We start from the raw sequence: 24,366 nt of genomic DNA on the forward strand, positions 1-24,366 counted from the left end.
CTTTGATGACCCATTTTGCTTATCCATCTGAATCTTTTCAAATGGTAATTATATTTTCCTCTTTCGTCCGCAGGCATTGGCTATGCCTCTCAAGTGATCGAATCCTACCTGAACATCTATTACATTGTCATCCTGGCATGGGCCATTTTCTACCTATTCAGCTCCTTCTCAGCAACACTTCCCTGGGCCAACTGCAACCACACATGGAACACAGGTAAGAGAACACCCTAAAAGCCTTTCAATAAGTGGAAAAAGGGTAGTTGCACATAGGTTATGAGAATATCTTGTTTTATTTTTTATTTGGGAGAATTCATACAGCATAAAAAGGCATTAATATAGCAAAGGAATTAACAACATCATAGCATTATTTGGTATAAATAGTTTAGTATATAATGTATAACTGCCTCAGAGCCAGCATTTTAGCACAAATCCACAATCATTGCCTAAAATCACATTAATATTGTCAAACTCTACCGTCTCGGATCTCACATCCTCCAAGGCGCACCACTAAATCCCGTAGCCCGAAGTTTCCCATTGACTGTCAAATTTCCTAAGAGATCCAGATCTAAGGACCATATTTATACTTTTTTTGCACCACATTTGTGTCATTTTTTATGCAAAAGCGGCACAAAATTACAAAATACAATTATATTTTGTACGTTTGCACCACTTTTGTGTCAGAAAATGGCACAAATGTGGTGCAGAAAAAGTATAAATATGGGCCTAAGTGCGTACCAGTGTTCTAATTCTTAAATTTTTTGCATTTTGAGGTACCACTGCGAGTACGTGGGGACCAACTCAGATTGCCAATTTTGCAAAATTAATGATCTGGCTACCTATACACATATATACAATCTTTTGTTTAACCAAGATGAAATATTCATATCTGGAGAGTACCCAAGGACGGCAGTGTATCTGTATATCTCCTGATCTAATCCTAAAGTGCGTTAACAGTGCATCTGGATTTCTGGCCAAAAAGGGGTTATTCGAGGGCAACCCCAGATAATATGAGTCCAATTGGCACCATTCTCCGCTGAACATCTGAAACATCTATCAGGAATCTGGGGGTTAATTCTGTGAAGAAAAGCTGGCATTCCATAGAGTAGCCACTTTACAAAACACTGCCTTCTACGGAAATTGGCCCCTTTTAATAATGAGAGATTTAGCATATGTAACCTATTTCATATCTCTTCTGAGACCAGGTGACCTTCCTTGGAGTGCCACCTGTTTCACACCTTTAGGTATAATGTAAGAACCTTCTGACGCCTGAGAATATTGATCCAAGAGCTGATAGATCTACAAGTGGTGGTTTCTATCCTGTCTTCAGCCAACTTTAAGCTGTCCCATATTTTATGAACATCTAAGTTACTCAAAAATTGTCTTATACGAATATAAGACCATTGCATCAATATCCTGAAAAGTTGGATTGAGTTTTCTATTTCCGGCCAGGTTTTCCAACTAGATGAGTTTAAAAAATCTAGGACCTTGTGATACACATTGGAATCCTACCTGGCCAAGATATTCTTATCTAATAAAATGGTATTTCTGACCCAGATATCAGCCAAGCTAGTTGTACCATTAATGACCGGAATGCAAAAATGCTTACACATTTGATCTTTACGTTTAAGAAGCCAAACTAAGGTCATCAATCTGACTTTTTTTGGAGATCTCGTAAGGCAGAGAAAATCAGCAATCTTATACTCCTGAAAAATCTGATTAACAAAAAAGTTGTCTACGCTCATCCTATCATGGATTTTTTTAAAAAAAATCTATATGAACAATGTGCAAAATTAGCAAAATAGTATAATTTCATGTTGGGCAAAGCAAGGCCCCATTCTTTTGCAGGTCTGTAGAGCACCTCAATGGCCAGTCTAGGTGTCTTATTCACCCATATAAATGTCAGAAACACACCCTCTAATTCCTTGATGAACTTCATCTGAAGGGCGAATGGAGCCGCTGAAAATTAAAAAGTCAAAGCGGCAGAATTGACCTTCCAATCAGAGCTACCTGGCCCATTATTGAAAGTGGAAGATCAATTCATCTATAAAAAAGTGATTTAATATTGCGGATCAGGAGGACATAGTTCAGTGCAAATAATTTGTCCACGTTTTCGGAGACATAGATCCCTAAGTATCTTATAGGGCGGTGATTAACTAAGAGGCGGAGCTCTATTGATAAAGTGTCTGGTGCGCAATTACTTAATAACATTTCTGTATTCAATTTATTTATTTTATACCCACCCAATTCTTGAAAGTCTTGGAATGTTTTAAAAACCTGATCTAAAATTGCCTTATCTAGTTTTAAGAATAATGCTTTATCACCTGCATACAATTTGATAGGGGTCATACCGCTTATCGTGGTTAATAGTTTTATCCATTTGTATTGCTCTGGCTAAGGGTTCTATAAATAGTGCAAAAAGAATAGACAACCAAGGACATTCATGCTGCTTGCCCCTAGCAATCACAAAGGTCCCTATATTATGAGAGTTAATGACAATCTGAGCTGTAGCCCCTATATATAGATGTGATATACTCTGAATCAGCCTCTCAGGAAACCCAAACTCTTATAAAATGACAATAAGACTAACCCAGGACATGAGATCAAATGCCTTTTTTGTGTCCAATAAAAAACTTGGGCAGAAATCCAGTTTCATGCTAAATAGTCCAGAACCTCAATTAAAAACTTAGGCCCATATTTATACATTTTTAGCACCTCATTTGCGTAATTTTTTTACGCAAAAGCAGCACAAACTTGCAAAATACAATTGTTTTTTGTAAATTTGCTCAGTTTTTGCATCAAAAAGCAGTGCAAATGCGGCGCTAAAAAAGTATAAATATGGGCCTTGGTGTTAGAGAAAAGTTGTCTCCCAAGAACCAAACCCACACTGGTCTGGCTGTATAATAGATCCCAACATTTTACCTACCTGGTTCGCCAAACCTTTTGCAATAATTTTATAATTCGCATTTAGCAGACTTATAAGTCTAAAGGAATTAGCATCCTCTTTGTTTTTATCTTTTTTTGGAAAGCTGACCACAGTGCAGAATGAAGCCGGGACCTCTTCCTCCTTCAAAATATGATTAGCGAGCCTTGCCAACTCAGGATTTAAGGCTGGTTCAAATTTCTTTAAAAACTCAGCTGGCAAATTATCTCCACCACAGGCTTTCCCACTTGGAAATTTCTTTACCACCTCCTCTATCTCCTCAAGCGTAACTGTGGATGACAGAGTCTGAGCTTGCATAATGCCAAGCTATGGAAGAGAGCGCTGAGATAGAAAGCATTTAAGTCGATCCACATCGACCTGTTGTTGCACACCATAAAGTGCTTCATAGTGCTCAAGAAATTTCTTTTAAATCTGGACGGCCTATGTCAGCCTAGTGGTGGTTTCATTATCAAAGAGGGAGGTTACCTTAGGTTACCATATTCTGCGTCTACACTTGCACATCTGCCAGGCCAGAAATTTCCCGGCATACTTGCTCCCCTCGTACACCTTTCGAAGATAAGCAATATTTGCTACATAGCACCACTCACAATAATAATCTTTTAAGTTCGCTTTCGCCTGCTTAAGTGCTGCTTTATTAGTTGCATTCTTATGACAAGCATATGCCTGATTTGCCTGTCAAAGAGCGGTCTCTAGATCTGCCTGGCATGCATTGAGTGCCCTTCTGTGCCTAATACTCTGTGAAGTTATTTGACCAAGTAGTGTTGCCTTGAAGGCTTCCCAGAAACAATCTACGCAAGCGGAGCCCGCATTTAGTGCAAAATAGCTAGATATCTCATTGTTTATTTACTTTCACCATTCTTCATTCTCAAGGTTAACCTTATCAAAATACCACCTCAGGTGGGCCTCACAACCTTTATCCCAAGGATCTCCATCTCCACCAACGAATGGTCTGAGAAACTACACTGCGTCTGGATGTAATTACTTAATTCCAACTCACAGGAGGACAAAAAATAATGTAGTCTAGCAGCCAGGCTATATTTACCCGAAACACAAGAATAATCACGTTTTGTCGCATGCTTCTTGCGCCACAAATCAGTTCGATTTTTTTGCATTCAAAAATAGCTTTGGCCACCTTTGACTTTTTCTGCATGAGCAAGAGATATGTAGAGTCTAGAGCTGGGTTCAATTGAAAATTAAAATCCCTGCCAAAAATGACAAATCCAGGAATAGTTAATAATGCGTGAGTGAGTTTGAGGACTGGAGCAGGATCATCAGGAATGGGGGTACAGATCGTGGCTACGGTCAATCTACAATTATTAACCATTCCACTGATAAGAACCCATTGTCTGTTTTTGTCTATTTGAGAAAAGACAACCTGCAATGGGAAGAACTTATTCACATAATTTGCCACCCACCTGTGAGTGGCACTCGCTGACGCTATACATTGGTAACCAGCCCATTGCTCAAATATTTTATATTTTGGTACCTTTTAACTTGAATATATATCTCCTAAACAAGGACTAAATCAGGTGAGTGGTCTTTTATCCAATCTTCAATTGCGGGGTCCTTACGTTTATTGTTTAAGCCATTAGCGTTAATGTAATAATGTGAAGGGCCAGCCTTATGGATTGTCATGGTGCATTTCTGATCTGCCTTGCAAAATAATCCACATTAATGCTAGGTAAACAGTGTGGGAAGCTATTATTAAATGCCAGAGTTCTAATGCATTTCTTAAGTGTAACCCCTTCACCAGACCCTTCCATCCCTTGAATAATGATGTAGCGGAGACAGGATTAAATTTAAGTAGGAACAGCTGCCTTCCTCGTAGTTCTTTTTTTTTCCAATTCCGACCCCCATAGAGTGCTGAATGTGCGCCTGTCATAAAGTGCATTGTGCTGTGCTAACATATTGTTCCTCAAAGTGTGGTGCAATAGTAGCGGAATCTCCCCCTTCCTAAAACGCATTGCACTATGCTATGTTGTTTCTTAAAGTGCAGTATAGCAGCTAAACAACCCCACCCTGAGCACCCAAATACTCCCCATGCATATTTTCCCATATTGTGGATAAAGTTGTGCAAATCCTGCTTGAGTCTGCACAGAACCAAACCACTTTCTGCCCCTGAGCGCAAATACAATTCTATTTCTGCTGTGGTTCCAAGTGCACCCAACTTGCCCAGCTATATCTTCCATTATCTAAAATCACTTCCTTTATGTTCTAATGCTGTGCTGAACTCTCCCATTTGTCCTGATGCAGAGACATCCTGATTCCATCATAACCTAACCCCCACACACCCCGCAGACCCCTGGGGACGAGTATATTGACCCGAAACTCCCCCCACACCCTCCTTCCAGCCTGGGTGCCATGACAATGTGACCGAAAGCACTCGGTTTCCCTAGAATTCCCCGGGAACCCCGGCCCACCCCCTGTATCGCTTATCTATATACATCAGTGGGACTTTAATTTATGCCCTTCTGCCACAGGGACAAGAGACTGTACATTACTTATTCACGTCTGCCAGTCTTATATCGCTTCACAGATCTCAGTCCCAGTCCCAGCCAAGTTAATAACCTGATGGGGCGGCCTAGCCAGATATGTTCTGCAATAGGGCCTGATCTTCTCCAGTGTCAGTAAAATGATGGAACTGGCCCTTTACCAGCACTTTGAGTTTGGCCTGCTAAAAGATTATTGCTTGTGCTCCCTTAGTCTTAAATAGATCGATCATTTTGATGAACGCACTACTTCTATGTGCAGCCAATGCTGACATATCAGAAAAAACCTTGAACTGGGACACCCTAGTAGTGGACAATGTTCTTTTCTCTATGGCACAAGATAAAATATGGTCATTGACTCGATAGTCAGCGAAATTCACAACTATTGTGAGTGGGTACTTAGAATTTGGAAGGTGTTGAGCAGGCCCCGATGATCCTAAGTTATTGTTAGATCACCCGTTAACTTGGAGATAGCTTTTTACATTGAGTGTCCAACCACTCAGGCATTTTTTTACCTTCAACCCCTTTCGGCACCCAACTGTTCCTATGATTAGAGCGCCTATTATAGTTTTCTAAATCCTGTAGCTTATCCTCTCGTAGACGGTTACTTTTTCTCAACTGGGTGACATCCCATCCCATTCCATAGTCTTCATCTTGTCCTCCAGATTGGAAATTCTATCGTCTGCTTAGCCTGCTGGGAATCTGGCCCATCGCTTCCTCTATTTTAGCCAAGCGATATGGAGTGCTGCAATTTTCTGTGTCTGTGTAGTTTTCAAATCTTTACATTCAGCTAAGATGACCTCAAACATTTTTCTGGTGCATTGTTCAAGCTCATCCTGGGCATTCCCAAGAGTTAAGCTATCCTTTGGGATAGCTATAGACTCTGGTGAGGGCTGCATACTTTCAACAATTGCCACAATTGCCTCCTAACTTGTCGAGGCAGTCAGCGGTGTCGTACTCCGAAGGGAATCTGGTAGCGAAATGGCTGGGCTACTTTTGACATTCCCCTCATTTGTGGAGGAAGTTAAGTCCTCCATTTGTGTAGAGCTCATGGATAATTTCGAGAATAAGGGGTACTGTTTGAATGGAGCAGCCATAGCAAGGCTGCCGCACTCAGTGGGAACACTTCCCCCTCCAGCCTCAACATTAACAATAAGTGGCTCTGAATGAGCATCCGTGTTGCAGATTCCAAATCATTCCCTCTATTCCGACTCTCACCACTCCCTACTATTTCACTCCCCTCAGACTTTCTGCTTGCACCACTTCAAAGAGTTCTCTGACTCCTAACTCCGTCCCTGCTGGAAACTGCAGCTGGTCCGAAGATTGCCTGGCTTTGCGGGGCCACCTCTATGTCTTAGCTTCTGGGATTAAGTGGTTTGTACTGGTGCAGTTGCTAAATCAGACCCCTCATGTTGAAATGTTCTCATGATCACTCACTAAGCTCACCAGAGTTTGTCCAAGAGAACACCACAAGCAAATATGATTTCACATCTTATCAGTTTATTCTAAGTAAAGTTCAGCCTTAACAAGTGAGCAAAGCAGAAAAGAGAGGGGGGGGGGGCATACATTGAAGCTGGTCTCGAGAAAAGAAGTTCACTTTAGCTCTATTTTTAGCAGAGGAGGGATAAGCCAAAACAGTTCCAGAACAACAAACGCGGCGGCAGCAACACTCTTCCGACCAATGCATAAATACAGCACCAGCATCCAAATATGCAGCCTCTACACTCCACTCCAATCGCTGCTGTGTTGCCCCAAACCTGTGAGCGGACACTGGGTGAACCACAGCCTGTCCCAGCTCCTTGTGATGTGTTGCACTCACCACAGCCATGCTGCTTCAGCGGGCCTCCTTCAGACGCTGTTGCCGCTAAAAAAAACAGCCGTATGTAGAATCACCGCCAGTTGTCAACTGCTACCAAGCCTGCTTTTTCCAGACTTGGGCTGGTATTTGACCCAAGTCTAACTCCAGCGGTGCAGCGGAACACCACCCGCGGCGGCAGCAGCATCTACCTCTGGCTCCTCCGTGCCACAGGTGTTTCTGGGGGGGCCGGGCCTGCGGAGAGTGCATTACTAGCAGAACATCCGGGTCAGTTCTGCTGCCATTGAGCTCCTCCAGAATATGTTGTTGACAAATATGTAATCTGCATCAATATTGTGTCCAAACTTTCATCATTTACAAAATTATTGCCCAATTGGGAGTACATTTTATATTAATAATTCCAATGGCTGGTATTTTTGTATATTATATTTAGGTCGTAATATTTCTGTTAGAGGATATTTAAACAACAATATTCTAGGACAGCCCCTGCACAAAATACATCTGCTTTAGCACATTTTTCGTAACTATCTTTAGTGCTGCCCTTTTTTATCCCTTGTAACATTTGGTCTTTGTTTAACCTTTTTTTCTAAATATCTTTGATGTTGGCATTTGTTTTACCCCTTGTAACATTTTGGCTTTGTGGAAGTGTGAACAGTGGTAGTAGACATCCCTGTATTTGTCCCTCAAGTATGATAATGTTACCAGGGGGACTACTGGGCACTGGTAATACCGGCCAAAGTTTGTTAGAATATTATATGCATTCTTTTAATTATTTACATATTTTAACTTGATGCCGACTCACAAAATAGGGATTCACTATTAGGAAGGGGCATGCCAAGGGTGTCCTTTCCTGCTAGAAAGTCGCAGGGCCGTGTATGGATGTTTTGCGACCATTAATGCAGTCGCAAAACATTCTCAGTTACCATCAACTTCAAGTTGGTGGTAACCCATCCGCACACAGAAAGGTTCCCAGAGGACCTCCTCCCCTTTGAGAATAGTAGTGAAAACGTTTTTTAAGAGCAGGCAGTGGTCATTTTTCTGTTTTTAAACACATCCTGTTTTCCTTTAAGGAAACGAGCTGTATTAAAAAAAAAAGATTGCTTTATATCAAGCTCCCAGCAGGCCTCCATCCCTGTGATTGTGGCCATTCCTAATGGGGTTGCAAAGTGCGACCTACCTCGTGAATATTAATGAGGTAGGTCGTTTGCCACCCTATTTGGAATTGCTACTTGTGTCTGAGACACATTTGTACATTTCTGTTTGCAGTCTCTAATTGTGACTCTCAAAAAGCCACAACTAGAGACTTGCAAATAGAAATGAACACAAATAGAAATGAACATACATCTGGCCCAATATCTTTAGTATTAAACGACAGGAAACTGGTAAGAAGCAACAGGGACGTGACACAGCCCCCTGCAGCCCCTGCAGAGAAGGAGAGCCCTTCTGCAGGAGACCGGGCCATGTGACTTGTCCACATTTTTTACTAACTATGTCAGAAAGACATTGTTGACTAGAGTCATCATGCATTTTTGGGTTCGCAAAAGGGCCAATCTGGCAGTTTGTGATCGTTTGCGATAGCAAAAATGCATTTTGGTATGTATGAATTCCATTTTGCGATTTGGTAACTTGTTACCAAATTGCAGTTTGGAATTGCAACTACATACAGATTTGGTATTAGGAAGGGGCATGTCAAGGGCATCCCTTCCTAATACCAAATAGCAGTGGTTTGTAGGAATGTTTTGTGACCGAAATGTGGTTGCAAAACATTCACATTTTACCACCTACTGCAAGTAGGTGGTAACCCTGTATGCAAAAACGTTTTTTAAGTGCAGGCAGTGGTGCCATAGACCACTGCCTACTGTTAAAAAAATGAAAAGAAAACTTTTCATTTTCCTTTTTTAAATGCATCCCGTTTTCTTTTAAGGGAAATGGGCTGCATTTGCAAAAAAAAGAAAAAAAAGATTGCTTTATTTGAAAACAATTACAGACATGGTGGTCTGCTGAGCCCAGCAGGCCAATATCCCTGTGAATTTAGCATTTACTAATGGGTCGCAAATTGCGACCTACCTCATGAATATTAATGAGGTAGGTCGATTTGCGAGCCATTGGGAATCGCTAAATGAAATTCCTGGACTTTCATACATTCAAATATTGATTACCTAATTGTGATTGGCAGAAAACTGCAATTAGGTAATCGCTATTCAGATAAATGATACATATGGCCCATAGTTATCTATGTATTTATTAAGGATATTTGTAAAGTCGTGTAAGTAGCTGTGCCTAACTTCGGAGCTCTTTTCAACCCACAAAAAATGTTCGGTTGGTTCTTTCCGCACCATTGGTACTGATTTGGGAGCGGACTCTGGTTGACATCCGCCTGAGCTAGAGGGGTGTCCTGTGAGTGAGAACGTGGAAGTTTACTGACTGTTGTGGCCTGATTTCTATAGGTTTAAGTGAGAAAACCTCTGCAAAAATCTCCCTTTAGCTGGAGATTTCGCTTTCTAAAACGGGTTTGCAGGGAAATTCTCGGGTTTGGGAAACTTGGCAAACTTAACACATCTTCGAGAGCAAAGTTTGAAAGTTTGCCTACCTCTACTGTTGGGTCCAATTCTGTGATAGGGTTGTAGTTGCCATGGCGCAATCACAATAGTTCACTTCTATTTCCTAGTAATTTGCTACCAGTAGTGATGACTGCATCTTTCTGTTGGCCAATAACGTTTACTAAAAACTTACTCGGCCAATTAAATGCCCACCTAAATTTTTTTTTACAAATACATGTTTTTACAAATACCCAGATACAATTTCGTGCCACATATGCAATGTGACACAGGAATGCCTTTGCACTGCGATGGATGCACTAATCCCCGATAGAGCAATAATGACAATCATAATACCACCCGTAATTTCAAGAATGCAAGGAATTCATCTGTGCGTACCCCTGGATGCAGGAGAGAGGAAGAGCAGAACTTCATCCCACTTGTATTTGCACTTTGCACCCCTGTCTAAGGGATAGGGATGCGATATCAAAATAAAACGTTGCGATGCAAAGCGACACTGGGGGCGCATCCAGCGGTTTCCTGGAGTGTTGCATGCGCGCCCAGTGCCAGCAGCTCCCATTCGCAAGGGGCAGCTTCCACTCTGCAAATGGATCCCGCCCCCTTTGAGGTGTCACTGTCCAATTTCTTACTTTCGAATTGCAAGGTACTGTAATGTGTACATTCAAGTTGCAAATAGATTTGCGATTTGCAATGTACTTTTAGGCAGTCAAGACTCTGGTCTTTGCCGTTGTCAAGCCTGTGATTTTGTGCACCACAGGCTTTTACATCTAGATACTACAATTCCTGTACACCAGCAACATGGGGATGCATTCACAGTTGATGAGTGACAGAAGGAATATAGCGTTATAAATGAGAGTCAATCTCAGGTACTGAATCGATCTCATCTTTACTTCTGCAGCAAACTGTGTAGACTATTCATCAAACCCTGAGAACTGGACCAGCACAAGTACGCCCACATCCCCGGTCATCGAGTTCTGGGAGTAAGTATGCTTCACATCTCCATATGGTTCCTTAGAAATTAGCTCAAACCCACACAATGGTCAGAGACAATCAGGCTTGAGAAGAAGTGGTAGACTCCAGTGACCAATATAGGTGATAACATTTCCAGTTGTAGGACCACTTGCGTCATCGCATCTTCAGTCTATAAAAATCTTTGATTTTATTGCATGTCTCCCTAGGAATCCTTAATCTCTTCCCCATGAAGCATTACATTACATGCTTTGGTGTCAAAAGCTAGTGCATATAAAGTTAACCCCTTTTTGCATTATTCATGCACTTTTAGTAATATTGAAAAGTGCAGATGGCCTAGAGGGTGGCAAGGGAGACTGCTTATTTGACTAATGGGGTCCAATGTACCTCTGGGACACCTGCGCTAGGAAGTAACATCAGGGAGTCGACATGCTTCCATGTGGGTCACCTGACCTGTCAAACCCTTGTGGTGTGGTGGCTAGGGTGGGAAGATAGGAAGGAGAAGATGACATAGTACTCTTTTGGATAACTTGCAAAGGAAGCAACTCTAAGAGTACAGGTGACCAGGTGAATCAACTGGCAATACACAGCCTATGCAACCTGGGCCCACATTTTAAGTAATTCATTGATTATCACATTTTGTTTAGCAGATAGGGGGACGTTTAGGTTTCCCAGCACTAAACTATGCAGATTATACCTAAAGCAGTATGACCATTTTTACATTGTTGTTGCATCAGGTAATATCTGTACATTATACATGAGAATAGAGCAATTTGCATGACCCATGTCATAACACAGCAGGCAAACCCTGCTGTATAGCTCACAGTTCTAGTCTGCTTCGTAAACATATCGAATTATAGGGGCCTGATTCATAAAGGTATCTTACACTTTTGAGTAATTTACACTTTTGAGAAAACGTGCTACTTTTTGGCTATTCACAAAATTAGAGTGCATGTTACACTTTTGGACTAAATTTACACTCGTATTTTGTGACTAGTCCAAAAGGAATAAACTCAAAAGTCTGAATTACTCAAGATTCTATAGCACCCATATCCTCAAGATTGGTGGAGACAAGTAAGCTATACCTATAGAGTAAGTAGACACTCAGAGTTTGTGAATAGTCAAAAACAGTAAACTTTTCTCAAAGGTGTAAATTACTCAAAAGTGTACGTTACCTTTGTGAATAAGTCTTTCGTTGTATCTGTATGGGCAAAGGTGCTTGCTAAACCATTCTATAGGTGCTGGAGATGTCTATTCAAGTTACCTAGTGCTGTGAGTAGTCAGGTTATGATGCTGAAAGCAACAGACAAGTATATGCAATGTGGTCTACAATATGGAGTGTTCTGCACTATGGATTGATTTGGCTTTCAATAATTCCCTGCTTTTTTCTACAATGGCAGAAACCGGGTTTTGGGACTTACTGATGGTATCCATAATTTGGGCACTGTGCGGTGGGAGCTGGCTCTCTGCCTGCTGCTTGCCTGGGTTGTCTGCTACTTCTGCATCTGGAAAGGGGTCAAGTCCACTGGCAAGGTAAGTGCAAGATGGTAATTTGTAACTTTGAAGACATGCCAAGTTTTAATTGGTCACAGGGTGGCTGTCCCATTTCCAAACTAATTTAATTGTGAAGGAACTTGTCCACTCATACCTACGTCTTTGTTAGACTTAACTTTTAAAAATACATTTTAATTACATGTAATTGTATGAGCCAACCTATAGCACTCTAAATAAAGATCCGGTACAAACCCAGAGTTCAGAGAGTCCGGAAAAAAGGACAGATATGAAGCTCACAGAATGGCCATTACTACACAAATACTGGCTTCTGTGAGTCTAAAGGTACTTAAGCATTAACACACTGTTTGGGATACTTAACACACTGTTCCTTCCATTCACTTTTGTGTTTTGCTCCATCTTTCTGTGCAGACATCTGCAGCTTCACAATTAACACAATTGACACTATTTCGCAAACTGATTTCAGAAATGGATTCTCTACACACTAAGTGAAAAGGAAAATAGAAAATGGAATAAATAGGATTTAGGGAGCAGATTTAAAAGAAGTTATTGATTCAGGCGCTGTAACTTTTGTATGGAGAGGGAAAAGTTGTTTCTATACAGCGGTCTTGCGGATAAATTGCCGATTTTGCAACCAGTAGACCTGATTTCTTGTATGATGGGAGGCCAGTCAAAACCTTGCTGAAAGAACAGAGGAACCCTTGAGTGTACTAGGAGTAGATTAACCAGATAGCTATTAGGGAACCTTTGTTAATGCTCTGGGCATTAGAGAGAGCCCTTTTAAGTGACATCTCCCCATTCTAGTGACCCATTTCTAAGGTTTTCAGGGGCGCTTTCAAAAAGGTATGTCACTGAGGGTTGTAAGTTAGTCTTGGAGTTTGGTGCAGGAGGGTTCGGAGGTACTCCTTGTGAGGGTGCTGCAAATTTCGAGAAAGACATTGCAATTATTGCAATTGCAAGTATCCTCTTTTGGAGTCGGTACTGTTTGATTGACGGTTACGATATCAGTGCTGGAGAGGAGATGGTTCATGTTGCTAATATATTTTAGGGTAATGTTTCTTCTAGACATTAGCACACTGATGTGTTGTGCAAAGATGAAGTTCAGATCAAATATAACTGATACACGATCTCAAGGGTAGCACAGCAAGTTTAAAGAGGAAATTGTTTTGATGAACTGAGGGCTAGGGATTCATCTTTCAGGACAACGAGGCAAAGCATAGCTGAGTTCTTCCTAGTTTGATGAGATTTCATAAAGTCTGAGATTTGGTCAAGTTTACTTGAATCATATCCTCGAAGACCCACACAGTGCACATTCAGTATTCAGCCCCTTATGTTTGTGCGCATGTACCGTAGGGCACAAATAGACATTATATCATGTCAGTTAAAAATAAAAGAATGAACCCTTGAGGGAAACTGCAGATTAGAGCGACTAACTGAAGGAAAGGGAAGTGACTTGCATTTTATGATTTGCAAGTAGGTTTCAGATCACCTGATAGAATAGTCAGTCTCCTTGGCTACTTATTGTTGACAATTGAGTACCGTGCCATGATCCGGGGTACTGAATGGCATTGAAATGATTTCATACCTGGGCAACTGATTGTTGACAATTGAGTATGGTAAATGTCACTGAAATGACCCCCTAGGTATCCACCTGCACCGCCTGTAGGAGGATGCCTGGAGGGTCCCAAGGACCGTGCTTCCTGCCTTTCAGGGAACACCCTCACGGAGTGTACTGATTTTGCACCACCTCTAACGTCCTCTTTGCCTCTGAGTCTGCACTTCTAATAAACGATTCACCCATTTGGATGGGGTCCTGTCCCATGCAAATGAGAGAGCACCCTCTTGAGATCATGCTGGTGCACATTTAGTGCAATCTGTATCACAGAAGGGGCCGCGCAAGCATCTGCAGCCCCTTCTGTAATACCAAGGTGATCGAGGGTACACAAAATGGGCACATATTCCCGTTGCACTCTCTATGCACTTTTTATAATATGCCACAAGATATTTTTAGACAATTGATAGACTAGCCACGTGCAACGATAAAGATGCAATTATAATGTTAAGGTTTGAAAAAGTATTTTCTAACAAGCAAGGCTCATGAGAGGGCATGAGTGCACAGAAATTCAACTTAAGCCTATAATATGATTGGACAACCATTGCAAGTGTATTGTCTCTAATATCAGCATTCACTTCTGCTTGCAGGTGGTATATTTCACAGCAACCTTTCCGTATGTGATGTTGATTGTCCTACTGATCCGGGGGGTAACGTTGCCCGGTGCTTATGAGGGGATCATGTACTACCTGACACCAGACTTTTACAGGCTGTTGGATCCACAGGTGAGGCTATTTTCAGCTGAGGAACAGAATGTGTGCATAAATTACTGAAGGCTGTGTATCTTTGTTGGGCCCCATTCAAGAGACCATAGGGCAAGCAGGGACTACTGGGCCGCATTAGTACTGTAGTTCTTAACCTCTATCAGAGTCTGTCCTACTATAGTTCTGCAAACTGGGCTAAGTTCAACACTTTCAGCATTTGGCTCTCAGTGGTAGCAATGGCGAGCAGTTTCATGCTTCTCAGGGAGGTAGTGTGAAGGTGCACAAACTCATAATTCAACAATCACCCATCCGCACAAAAACTGAATGTCAAACCCAGTGCCCTACTTTGGTAAAAGAGAAGTCCTTTAATCTACTCTCTTAAAATGCAATACTTCACAGCACATAGGACAGCCACCATTCTTGTTCAGGCACTTGGGCTCCTGCAACTTGTTTTCTATCCCACCTTGCCCCTCTCTCGGATTTCTCCCCCACTTTTGTGGGCCCCCCGTGGTTTGAATGTCAATTGCACGTAGATCAAGGTTTTAGTATGTGTTATCCCAGAGTTCAGTTCTATCACTCAGTTCACATGCAAGTCTCACCGCAATGTAGCACTCAGAGTCCAGTTTCTGGCCTCTGTCAGAGACAAAATTTCATGCCTCTTGCTTAACACCTGCTTCTGGGAGGAGATGCATTCGCTGAAATCTCTAACTCGCATTTAACATTTAAGGGGACGGTGGGAGCAGGACGACAGTGGTAACCATCGTTTGATATCCTCACAGGTTGGTGGTGACTATGGCAATGCTGGATCCTCTTCTGGGTCACTAGTGAGAAGCAGTAGGTGGGCTTCCAAGGTCAAAGTTCACAGTGGCATGAGGGCAGCTACAGCTGGGTCTGGGTTCCAGTGGCATGGCACAGTTCAGGCACAATCCTAGGTGACTACGGAACGGTCAACGTAAACACAACCTCTGGGTGGCAGCGCACTCTTCCTCAGGCACAGACTTCTTGATATCAGCAGTGATGACCACTGACCATGTTTCCTCCCTGGAGCCACTTTCATGAAGAGACTGCTATCCACAAACCTGTGGGCACACAGATCGCTGAACCCAGTTTTAGGTAGGCTCCGAGACCTATACAGCACTGAGGGTCAAGCTTCTCTGGTGCTCCAGGTCAGTCACACCTCTGCAGGGTTGGCAGGCTCCTTCCCATGCTCAACAGCAGGTTGGCTTCAAGGCACTGCAGGCCAGACACTCCACTTCTTCCAGCAACGCAAGTCTCCAACGGATGTCCTCTCACTCTGGGAAGCTGGGTGTCAGGCAGACACCATTTCTGTTTGGAAAGTAGTTTGTTAAATACTTTGTGAAGCACTCCCTTCCTATGCTGAAGAGAACTTGGAACTGGAAAAAATATGTGGGTCAGTTGCTCCCACTTTTATACAAGAGGTGTAACAGTGACCAGGAACGAGACAAAAGGCTGGCATCACTTAAAAGACCCTTTTTTACTCTGAACAAAATAAACTGCAGGCCCACTGTTTACCTCCACTATCTACCAACTGGAAGTGCTACAGGAAGACTAATCAGCAGCCCCGTTCAGAAAAAAGAACGAATAACATTCTGCCTCTTTCTAATTCACCGTCCTCCAGCTTCAGGAATGCCATCAGTACACTTCTACTGTCTGGGAAAACAGCCTCACCTTCTTGTGCAAAGAAACAGGCCAGGGACTTCCAAAGTGGAATCCACGGGCCTCCACTACTTTGGTTACTCATATACTTAGTGTATTCACCACACAGGTGACATATACTCAAATTCATAAAACACACTTTGGATGTTAGCACAAGTATCTGGGTTAGGGCATAAAAGCAGAACTTTACAAGAGTAGGTCAGTGGACCTCCTCTCCAGTCACACAATAAAAAGGTAAGGTCGCAACCACTAATTCACAAAATGAGGTGCATGATGGCAGCTACAACCGCCATTGCTCTTCATGCTAAACCCAGCACACATGTCAAGGGACAGAAGTAGTCCTTTGAGCCCATATTAACTTAGTTTGAGACTGGAGTGAAAGAGATACTTGCATTTAGATATTCAGGACACGGGAGCATGACTGTATACAATGCAAGTGAAATTTCTGTCCAACAATATACAAAATGCACGTTTTAATCATAGGTTCTGACCTGTAGATAGATGATTAGAGGAAACCGAGACTGCCGACCGCATGTGGTGGTATGCTAACTCCATGTTTACCATATAGAAAACCTTTGATGCTTTTTTAACCTTGGCTATAAACAGTACAAGGAACTAGTCTACAGCAATTTCACAAAGAGGTACAGGGCTATATTTAGAGTTTGGCAGATGGGATATTCCCTCACAAGTATGACAGATATCCCATCTGACTGATTACAAGTAGACTATATTTAGGAGTTCTGGGCACTTTACCACTGCTGACCAGTGCTAAAGTGCAACTGCTTCCTGTGTAAACTGTATGTGTAATTGGCTTTTCCACGAGTGGCATATTTGCTTTACCAGTAAGTCTGTAGTAAAGTGCACTAAAAATGCCTAGTGCCTGTAGTGGGCCCACAGAACTCATTGTGCCACCCACATGAGTAGCCCTGTAAACATGGCTCAGACCTGCCGCTGCAGTGTCTATGTGTAGCTTTAATTTGCCAATTTGATTTGACAAGTGTATCCACATGCCAGGGTCAAACCTTCCCTTTCTATACATGTGAGGCACCCCTAAGGTAGGCCCTAGGTAGCCCCATGGGCAGGGTGTTGTGTATGTTAAAGGTAGGACATGTAGTGATGTGCTTTAGATGTCCTAACAGTGAAATACTGCCAAATTCGTTTTTCACTGTTGCAAGGCCTATCTCTCTCATAGGTTAACATGGGGGTTGCCCTTAAATAACTTTTAAGTTCAGTTTCCTTTGGGAGCAGATGGAGATTGGGAGTTTGGTGTTTCTGAACTCACAATTTAAAAATACAACTTTTGGCAAAGTTGGTATTTAGATTGTCAATTTGGAAATGCCACTTTTAGAAAGTGGGCATTTTCTTGCTTAAACCATTCTGTGACTCTGCCTTCTTATGTATTCCATGTCTGGGTCAGACTGATAGTTGGGCTGTTTGTGAATCTCCACTAGACAGTGAAACAAAGGGATCTGGGGTGTAGCCTACATATCCCGATGGGCCATCTGGGCTAGAGAGGAGTGGTCACTTACACCTGAAATGGCTGTGCCTGCCCTCACACAATGCAGTGTCAACCCCCTGGTGTGAGTCTGGTGCCAGGCATGGGCAAGGCAGAATCTTGTGAACAACAGAGACTTTCCTTTGAGGTTTGCCTACTTCAAAGGCAGAAAGGTATAAAAGTAGTGGACCCAAAACCCTAGATTTTTAGATTACTTCAATATTCAAAAGGAACCTCTGCCAAGGAGAAGAGCTGAAGAGCTGGAGGAGTAGTATTGCCCATTTGCCTGTGACTGTGCTTTGCTGGGTTGGGCTGCAGTTGCTGAATCTCCCTGAAAGAGGACAAAGACTGGCCTTTGTGGTATATTCCTGCTTGAGAAGTTTCTCGAAGGGCCTGGACTGAGCTTGCCCCCTGTTCTGGAGTCTCAGGGCCATCAAGGACTTTCTCTGCCAGCACCTGAACTCTCTGCTGAGTCTCCTACCCTGCCATGTGGTGCCTAATCTAGTCCCTGGGCCCTTGAATGGAGAAGCTGCTAAAAAAACAAGAAGAACAAAGTGCTCCGACTTCGGACGACTCCGGAATGACGCAGTTGCCAGATTCCGTGATGCCGTCTGTAGTTGAAGCTGTGGTATTTGCTGGAGTGCCACAACCCCGCAGGTCCGATGCTGCCGCAGCCCCGCTGAAGTCCACGACTCTGTGAGTCCTGAAGTGCCATGTCACCGACATCCATGACACCCGACTTCGCCGACCCCGCTAGAAATGCGCAGATCCACTGCTTCGCACCAATGTCGCCTCACCTCCACAGCTCCGTAGCAAGGACTCAACAGCTCGTACTGACGTCTCCACTTCTTCACTCTGCAGCACCGGAACCAATGCCACACTGGAGCCAACGACGCTTCGATCCCCAACTCCATGCACCATCTTGTTTCCTCTATTACATAGGATACTGTACCTGGGGATCCGTGTGACTCCGTGACCGGCGCCATAAGCGTCAGATTGTTGGGAAAGACTCCGTCATGATGCTGTTATATCGGCAATTCAAAGCATTTGTGTTTCCAAGCGCTATATTGAAGTTTAATCTTTAAAAATTCATACTTTTACTTGTGTATGTTGGAGTTTTGTCATTTTGGTCTTGTTTTACTCAGATAAATACTGGCTATTTTTCTAACCTAGTTTTGAGTCCTTTTGTGGTGTTTTCCCTGTGTTACTGTGTGTGATTGTGCAAATACTTTACACATTGCCTCTGAGATAAGCCTGACTGCTTGTTCCAAGCAACCAAGGGAGTGAGCCAGGGTTGTCCTAGGTGTGTATATCCCTTACCCTGACTAGAGTGAGGGTCCCTGCTTGGACAGAGTGCAAACTGACTGCCAACCGGAGACCCCATTTCTAACAATCTGTGTTTATCTGTATTTTTTTATAGTTCCCTCTGTATTTATCCATATTTATATTGGGCTTTGTGAAAAATTATTTTAGCAGAGACTAATAAATTTCCACATTTTTTAACCAATGAGTGTACACTCATACTGCAACACCTGACAGGTTTCAATGACTTGAAAACCCATAAATGATCAGTACACTCGTGTGAAAACGTGCATTTTTATATTTTAGGGCTCATTAAATAAACTCTCTTACTTGTCAATTTGCACAGCTATTGGACTGGCAGTAATGACAGACAGTGTTTAGAATCACTCAAAAAGTAACCGAATATCTGTTTTTATCCATATTTAAAAATAAATTCATGTAGGAAATAGAACGTTTTCCGCCTGTATTTATCTGTAAAATTCAGAAAAAACGGCACAATGGAAGCCTTAATTGTATTCTATGACACCTTGTAATTGAGCGGATAGGATTTCTCCACATTTTTGATGGATATAGCAGTCCTTAAGTTGTGCCTATAAGTGAAATGATCTGGACTCATACAACCATATTTGAACATAAACATTAACTGCCAAAAATGTCACTGACTGTTTATATTGCTTTACGATTTCTACAAAACTAAAGCGTTTACTACTGGCTAATTGCTTGTCATGCTTGGGTACAGTTACGCAATAATACATCCCCTAAATTCCCCAAAAGATGAAGAGGATGGGACCATTCACAAACTCCCTGCGACCCTTTCTGACTTTGGAAATAGTGTGATATTTGCTCTAGCAAAGGCTTGAAAAAAATCCTTTTCCACAAGGAAAGGGGACAGGAACTCATTCAGAGCTCCATTGCATTCGAGCTAGGTTTGATCGCTATGAATTCCATTACAGGACATTATTAACAGTACTCCAGGAAACCTGTGGCTGGTGCAGCTTTCCAGGGGTGCTACTAGCAGTGTTTGTGGCAGCATTCCAAGTGTACTACTGGGAACATGTTTTGAAGTGCAGCATATATTTAGTTTCAAGCAGCTCATACATACTGATTGCATTTTGTGGTCTGAGTTTCAGTTCTACTATATTCAGGAAAAGACAGCTTATTAGTATTCCTCTGCATTATCAGTGATTTCTGAAGGTGCTTATTTTTTAGAGTATTTTGCAAGGCTTGCGGGTCAGTGCTGAGAAGGAGCTTCCTTATTTGCGGGTTTTGGTAAGTGAGAATTATCAGTCTAGGAACCATTATTGATCTCTGGTTTTTCCTTTGGCTGTATGTAGGAAGTTGGCTCTGTATGTGCTATTTCAAAGTAAGGAATAGCATGCACAGAGTCCAAGGGTTACCCGTAGAGGTAAGATAGTGGCAAAAAGAGATAATACTAATGCTCTATTTTGTGGTAGTGTGGTCGAGCAGTAGGCTTATCAAAGGAGTAGTGCTAAGCATTTGTTGTACATACACACAGGCAATAAATGAGGAACACACACTCAGAGACAAATCCAGCCAATAGGTTTTGTTATAGAAAAATATCTTTTCTTAGTTTATTTTAAGAACCACAGGTTCAAATTCTACATGTAATATCTCATTTGAAAGGTATTGCAGGTAAGTACTTCAGGAACTTTAAATCATTACATTAGCATGTATACTTTTTACATAAAACACAATAAGCTGTTTTAAAAGTGGACACAGTGCAATTTTCACAGTTCCTGGGGGAGGTAAAGTATTGTTAGGTTTCACAGGTAAGTAAGTCACTTACAGGTTTCAGTTTTTGGTCCAAGGTAGCCCACCGTTGGGGGTTCAGAGCAACCCCAAAGTTGCAACACCAGCAGCTCAGGGCCGGTCAGGTGCAGAGGTCAACGAGGTGCCCAAAACGCATAGGCTTCAATGGAGAGAAGGCGGTTCCCGGTTCCGGTCTACCAGCAGGTAAGTACCCGCGTCTTCGGAGGGCAGACCAGGGGGGTTTTGTAGGGCACCGGGGGGGACACAAGTCAGCACAAAAAGTACACCCTCAGCAGCGCGGGGGCGGCCGGGTGCAGTGTGCAAACACGCGTCGGGTTTACAATGGTTTTCAATGAGAGATCAAGGGATCTCTTCAGCGTCGCAGGCAGGCAAGGGGGGGGCTCCTCGGGGTAGCCACCACCTGGGCAAGGGAGAGGGCCTCCTGGGGGTCACTCCTGCACAGGAGTTCCGTTCCTTTAGGTGCTGGGGGCTGCGGGTGAAGGGTCTTTTCCAGCCGTCGGGAAATGGAGTTCAGGCAGTCGCGGTCAGGGGGAGCCTCGGGATTCCCTCTGCAGGCGTCGCTGTGGGGGCTCAGGGGGGACAACTTTGGTTACTCACGGTCTCGGAGTCGCCGGAGGGTCCTCCCTGAGGTGTTGGTTCTCCACCAGTCGAGTCGGGGTCGCCGTGTGCAGTGTTGCAAGTCTCACGCTTCTTGCGGGGAGTTGCAGGGGTCTTTAAGTCTGCTCCTTGAAACAAAGTTGCAGTTCTTTTGGAGCAGGGCCGCTGTCCTCGGGAGTTCCTTGTTTTGCTTGAAGCAGGGCAGTCCTCTGAGGATTCAGAGGTCGCTGGTCCTTTGGAAAGCGTCGCTGGAGCAGGGTTCTTTGGAAGGCAGGAGACAGGCCGGTAAGTCTGGGGCCAAAGCAGTTGGTGTCTTCTGTTCTTCCTCTGCAGGGGTTTTTCAGCTCAGCAGTCTTCTTCTTCTTGTAGGTTTCAGGAATCTAAATTCTTAGGTTCAGGGGAGCCCTTAAATACTAAATTTAAGGGCGTGTTTAGGTCTGGGGGGTTAGTAGCCAATGGCTACTAGCCCTGAGGGTGGGTACACCCTCTTTGTGCCTCCTCCCAAGGGGAGGGGGTCACATTCCTATCCCTATTGGGGGAATCATCCTTCTACAAGATGGAGGATTTCTAAAAGTCAGAGTCACCTCAGCTCAGGACACCTTAGGGGCTGTCCTGACTGGCCAGTGACTCCTCCTTGTTATTCTCATTATTTCCTCCGGCCTTGCCGCCAAAAGTGGGGGCCGTGGCCGGAGGGGGCGGGCAACTCCACTAGCTGGAGTGTCCTGCGGTGCTGGCACAAAGGGGTGAGCCTTTGAGGCTCACCGCCAGGTGTGACAGCTCCTGCCTGGGGGAGGTGTTAGCATCTCCACCCAGTGCAGGCTTTGTTACTGGTCTCAGAGTGACAAAGGCACTCTCCCCATGGGGCCAGCAACATGTCTCGGTTGTGGCAGGCTGCTGGAACTAGTCAGCCTACATAGATAGTCGGTTAAGGTTTCAGGGGACACCTCTAAGGTGCCCTCTGAGGTGTATTTTACAATAAAATGTACACTGGCATCAGTGTGCATTTATTGTGCTGAGAAGTTTGATACCAAACTTCCCAGTTTTCAGTGTAGCCATTATGGTGCTGTGGAGTCCGTGTTTGACAGACTCCCAGACCATATACTCTTATGGCTACCCTGCACTTACAATGTCTAAGGTTTGGCTTAGACACTGTAGGGGCACAGTACTCATGTACTGGTGCCCACACCTAGGGTATAGTGCACCCTGCCTTAGGGCTGTAAGGCCTACTAGAGGGGTGACTTATCTATACTGCATAGGCAGTGTGAGGTTGGCATGGCACCCTGAGGGGAGTGCCATGTCGACTTACTCGTTTTGTTCTCACCAGCACACACAAGCTGGTAAGCAGTGTGTCTGTGCTGAGTGAGGGGTCCCCAGGGTGGCATAAGATATGCTGCAGCCCTTAGAGACCTTCCCTGGCATCAGGGCCCTTGGTACCAGGGGTACCAGTTACAAGGGACTTACCTGGATGCCAGGGTGTGCCAATTGTGGAATCAAAAGTACAGGTTAGGGAAAGAACACTGGTGCTGGGGCCTGGTTAGCAGGCCTCAGCACACTTTCAATTCAAAACATAGCATCAGCAAAGGCAAAAAGTCAGGGGGTAACCATGCCAAGGAGGCATTTCCTTACACTGTATAATCCGAGTTTTGATTGTAATTAAGTTAGCCCCATCCCATGGATTGTCTAGTCTCCTGGGATCAAAAAGCCCCATTGAATGGCCGCGGAGAGGGCGTGGTCCTGCCCAAAGTGCCCCAAAGTGATTTTCCGGTGAATTGTTTTTGTTAGCTTTATCACTCACTCAGAGAGACTAAACATGTATGCTAAAGGCCCATTGTTACATGGGATGCAAAACAGAGCGTGGATGTTTTGGTCTGGGGATCACACCATGTGCACCCCCTTTACCAAGCATGACTACTGTCAGCTCATTGGACTGTGGAATAACAACAGTGGTGGCAGCAACAGGCCATAGTGGCATATTAGGCCTTTTTACCTGTCACCTGCCAATGAGAGTTGTCCACTTGTCTTCGTTATTGCGAACTGGTCTGCCAGTCCCATGTGAGACATGGATGGTGATGTTTTGTTACCCTCTGTATGTTCCTCAGAAAGTGTTGCAGCCCAGGGATTCATTTTGATTTCCTGCACATGAATAGTATATAAGATTGGGATTGGAGACATGCAGCAGACTAGATTTGCAGAGAGACTAGCAGACATCAGTCTGAATAACAGGGCTTCTCCAAAGCATTCCTGAGTTCTTTTGTTGGGGACCACAATCTATGGTTTGGAAGATACAGGAGAGAGAAAGACCGTCCTTTTAAAGGGTTGAGACATTACTTGCCCCTCCTTTCTTCACCTATTCTTCGCCAGAGATGTTACCCCATGTCCCTTTTGCTGGTACACTACCCTCTGTGCTCCCTGCCACCTCTGCATGTACAGTGTCACCTAAGCTCCTGGCCCCCTCTGCGCACACACTCAATCAATCAATCATTCAGTTTTTGTAAAGCGTTAACTACTCACCAGTGAGGGTCTCAAGGTGCTGGGGGGAGGGATGGGGCCTCATCCAAAGGGCCACATCTTGAGGTTCTTCCTGAAGATGGTGAGCGATGGGCTTTGTCTTAGGTGCAGAGGAAGGTTGTTCCAGCTCTTTGCTGCAATGTAGGTGAAGGATCGTCCTCCGGCGGTGGTTTTACAAATGCGAGGGATGGTGGACAGGGCCACCTGGGCAGAGCGGAGGGATCTTGCAGGGGTGTGGAAGGAGACACAGTGGTTCAGGTAGGCTGGTCTTGCGTTGTGTAGGGCCTTGTACATGTGGGTGAGTAGCTTGAAGGTGATTCGTTTCTCGACCAGGAGCCAGTGGAGGGTCTCAGGTGTTGGGAGATATGTTCTCGGCGTGGGAGGTCCAGGATGAG

At 43.8% G+C, this 24,366-nt stretch overlaps 1 protein-coding gene across 1 annotated transcript in view; it reads left to right on the forward strand.

Annotated features, from left to right (window-relative positions):
• Positions 1-24,366, forward strand: part of LOC138287581 (sodium- and chloride-dependent betaine transporter-like) — a 515,340-nt gene that overhangs the window by 363,663 nt on the left and 127,311 nt on the right. The window contains exons 4-7 of the mRNA XM_069228140.1: positions 74-214; positions 10,703-10,784; positions 12,174-12,306; positions 14,488-14,622. Of these exons, the coding sequence (XP_069084241.1) occupies positions 74-214; positions 10,703-10,784; positions 12,174-12,306; positions 14,488-14,622 (491 nt within the window). The remainder of the gene's footprint in view (positions 1-73; positions 215-10,702; positions 10,785-12,173; positions 12,307-14,487; positions 14,623-24,366) is intronic.

Source organism: Pleurodeles waltl, chromosome 4_1, assembly GCF_031143425.1.
Source record: "Pleurodeles waltl isolate 20211129_DDA chromosome 4_1, aPleWal1.hap1.20221129, whole genome shotgun sequence".
NCBI classification, from domain to species: domain Eukaryota; kingdom Metazoa; phylum Chordata; class Amphibia; order Caudata; family Salamandridae; genus Pleurodeles; species Pleurodeles waltl.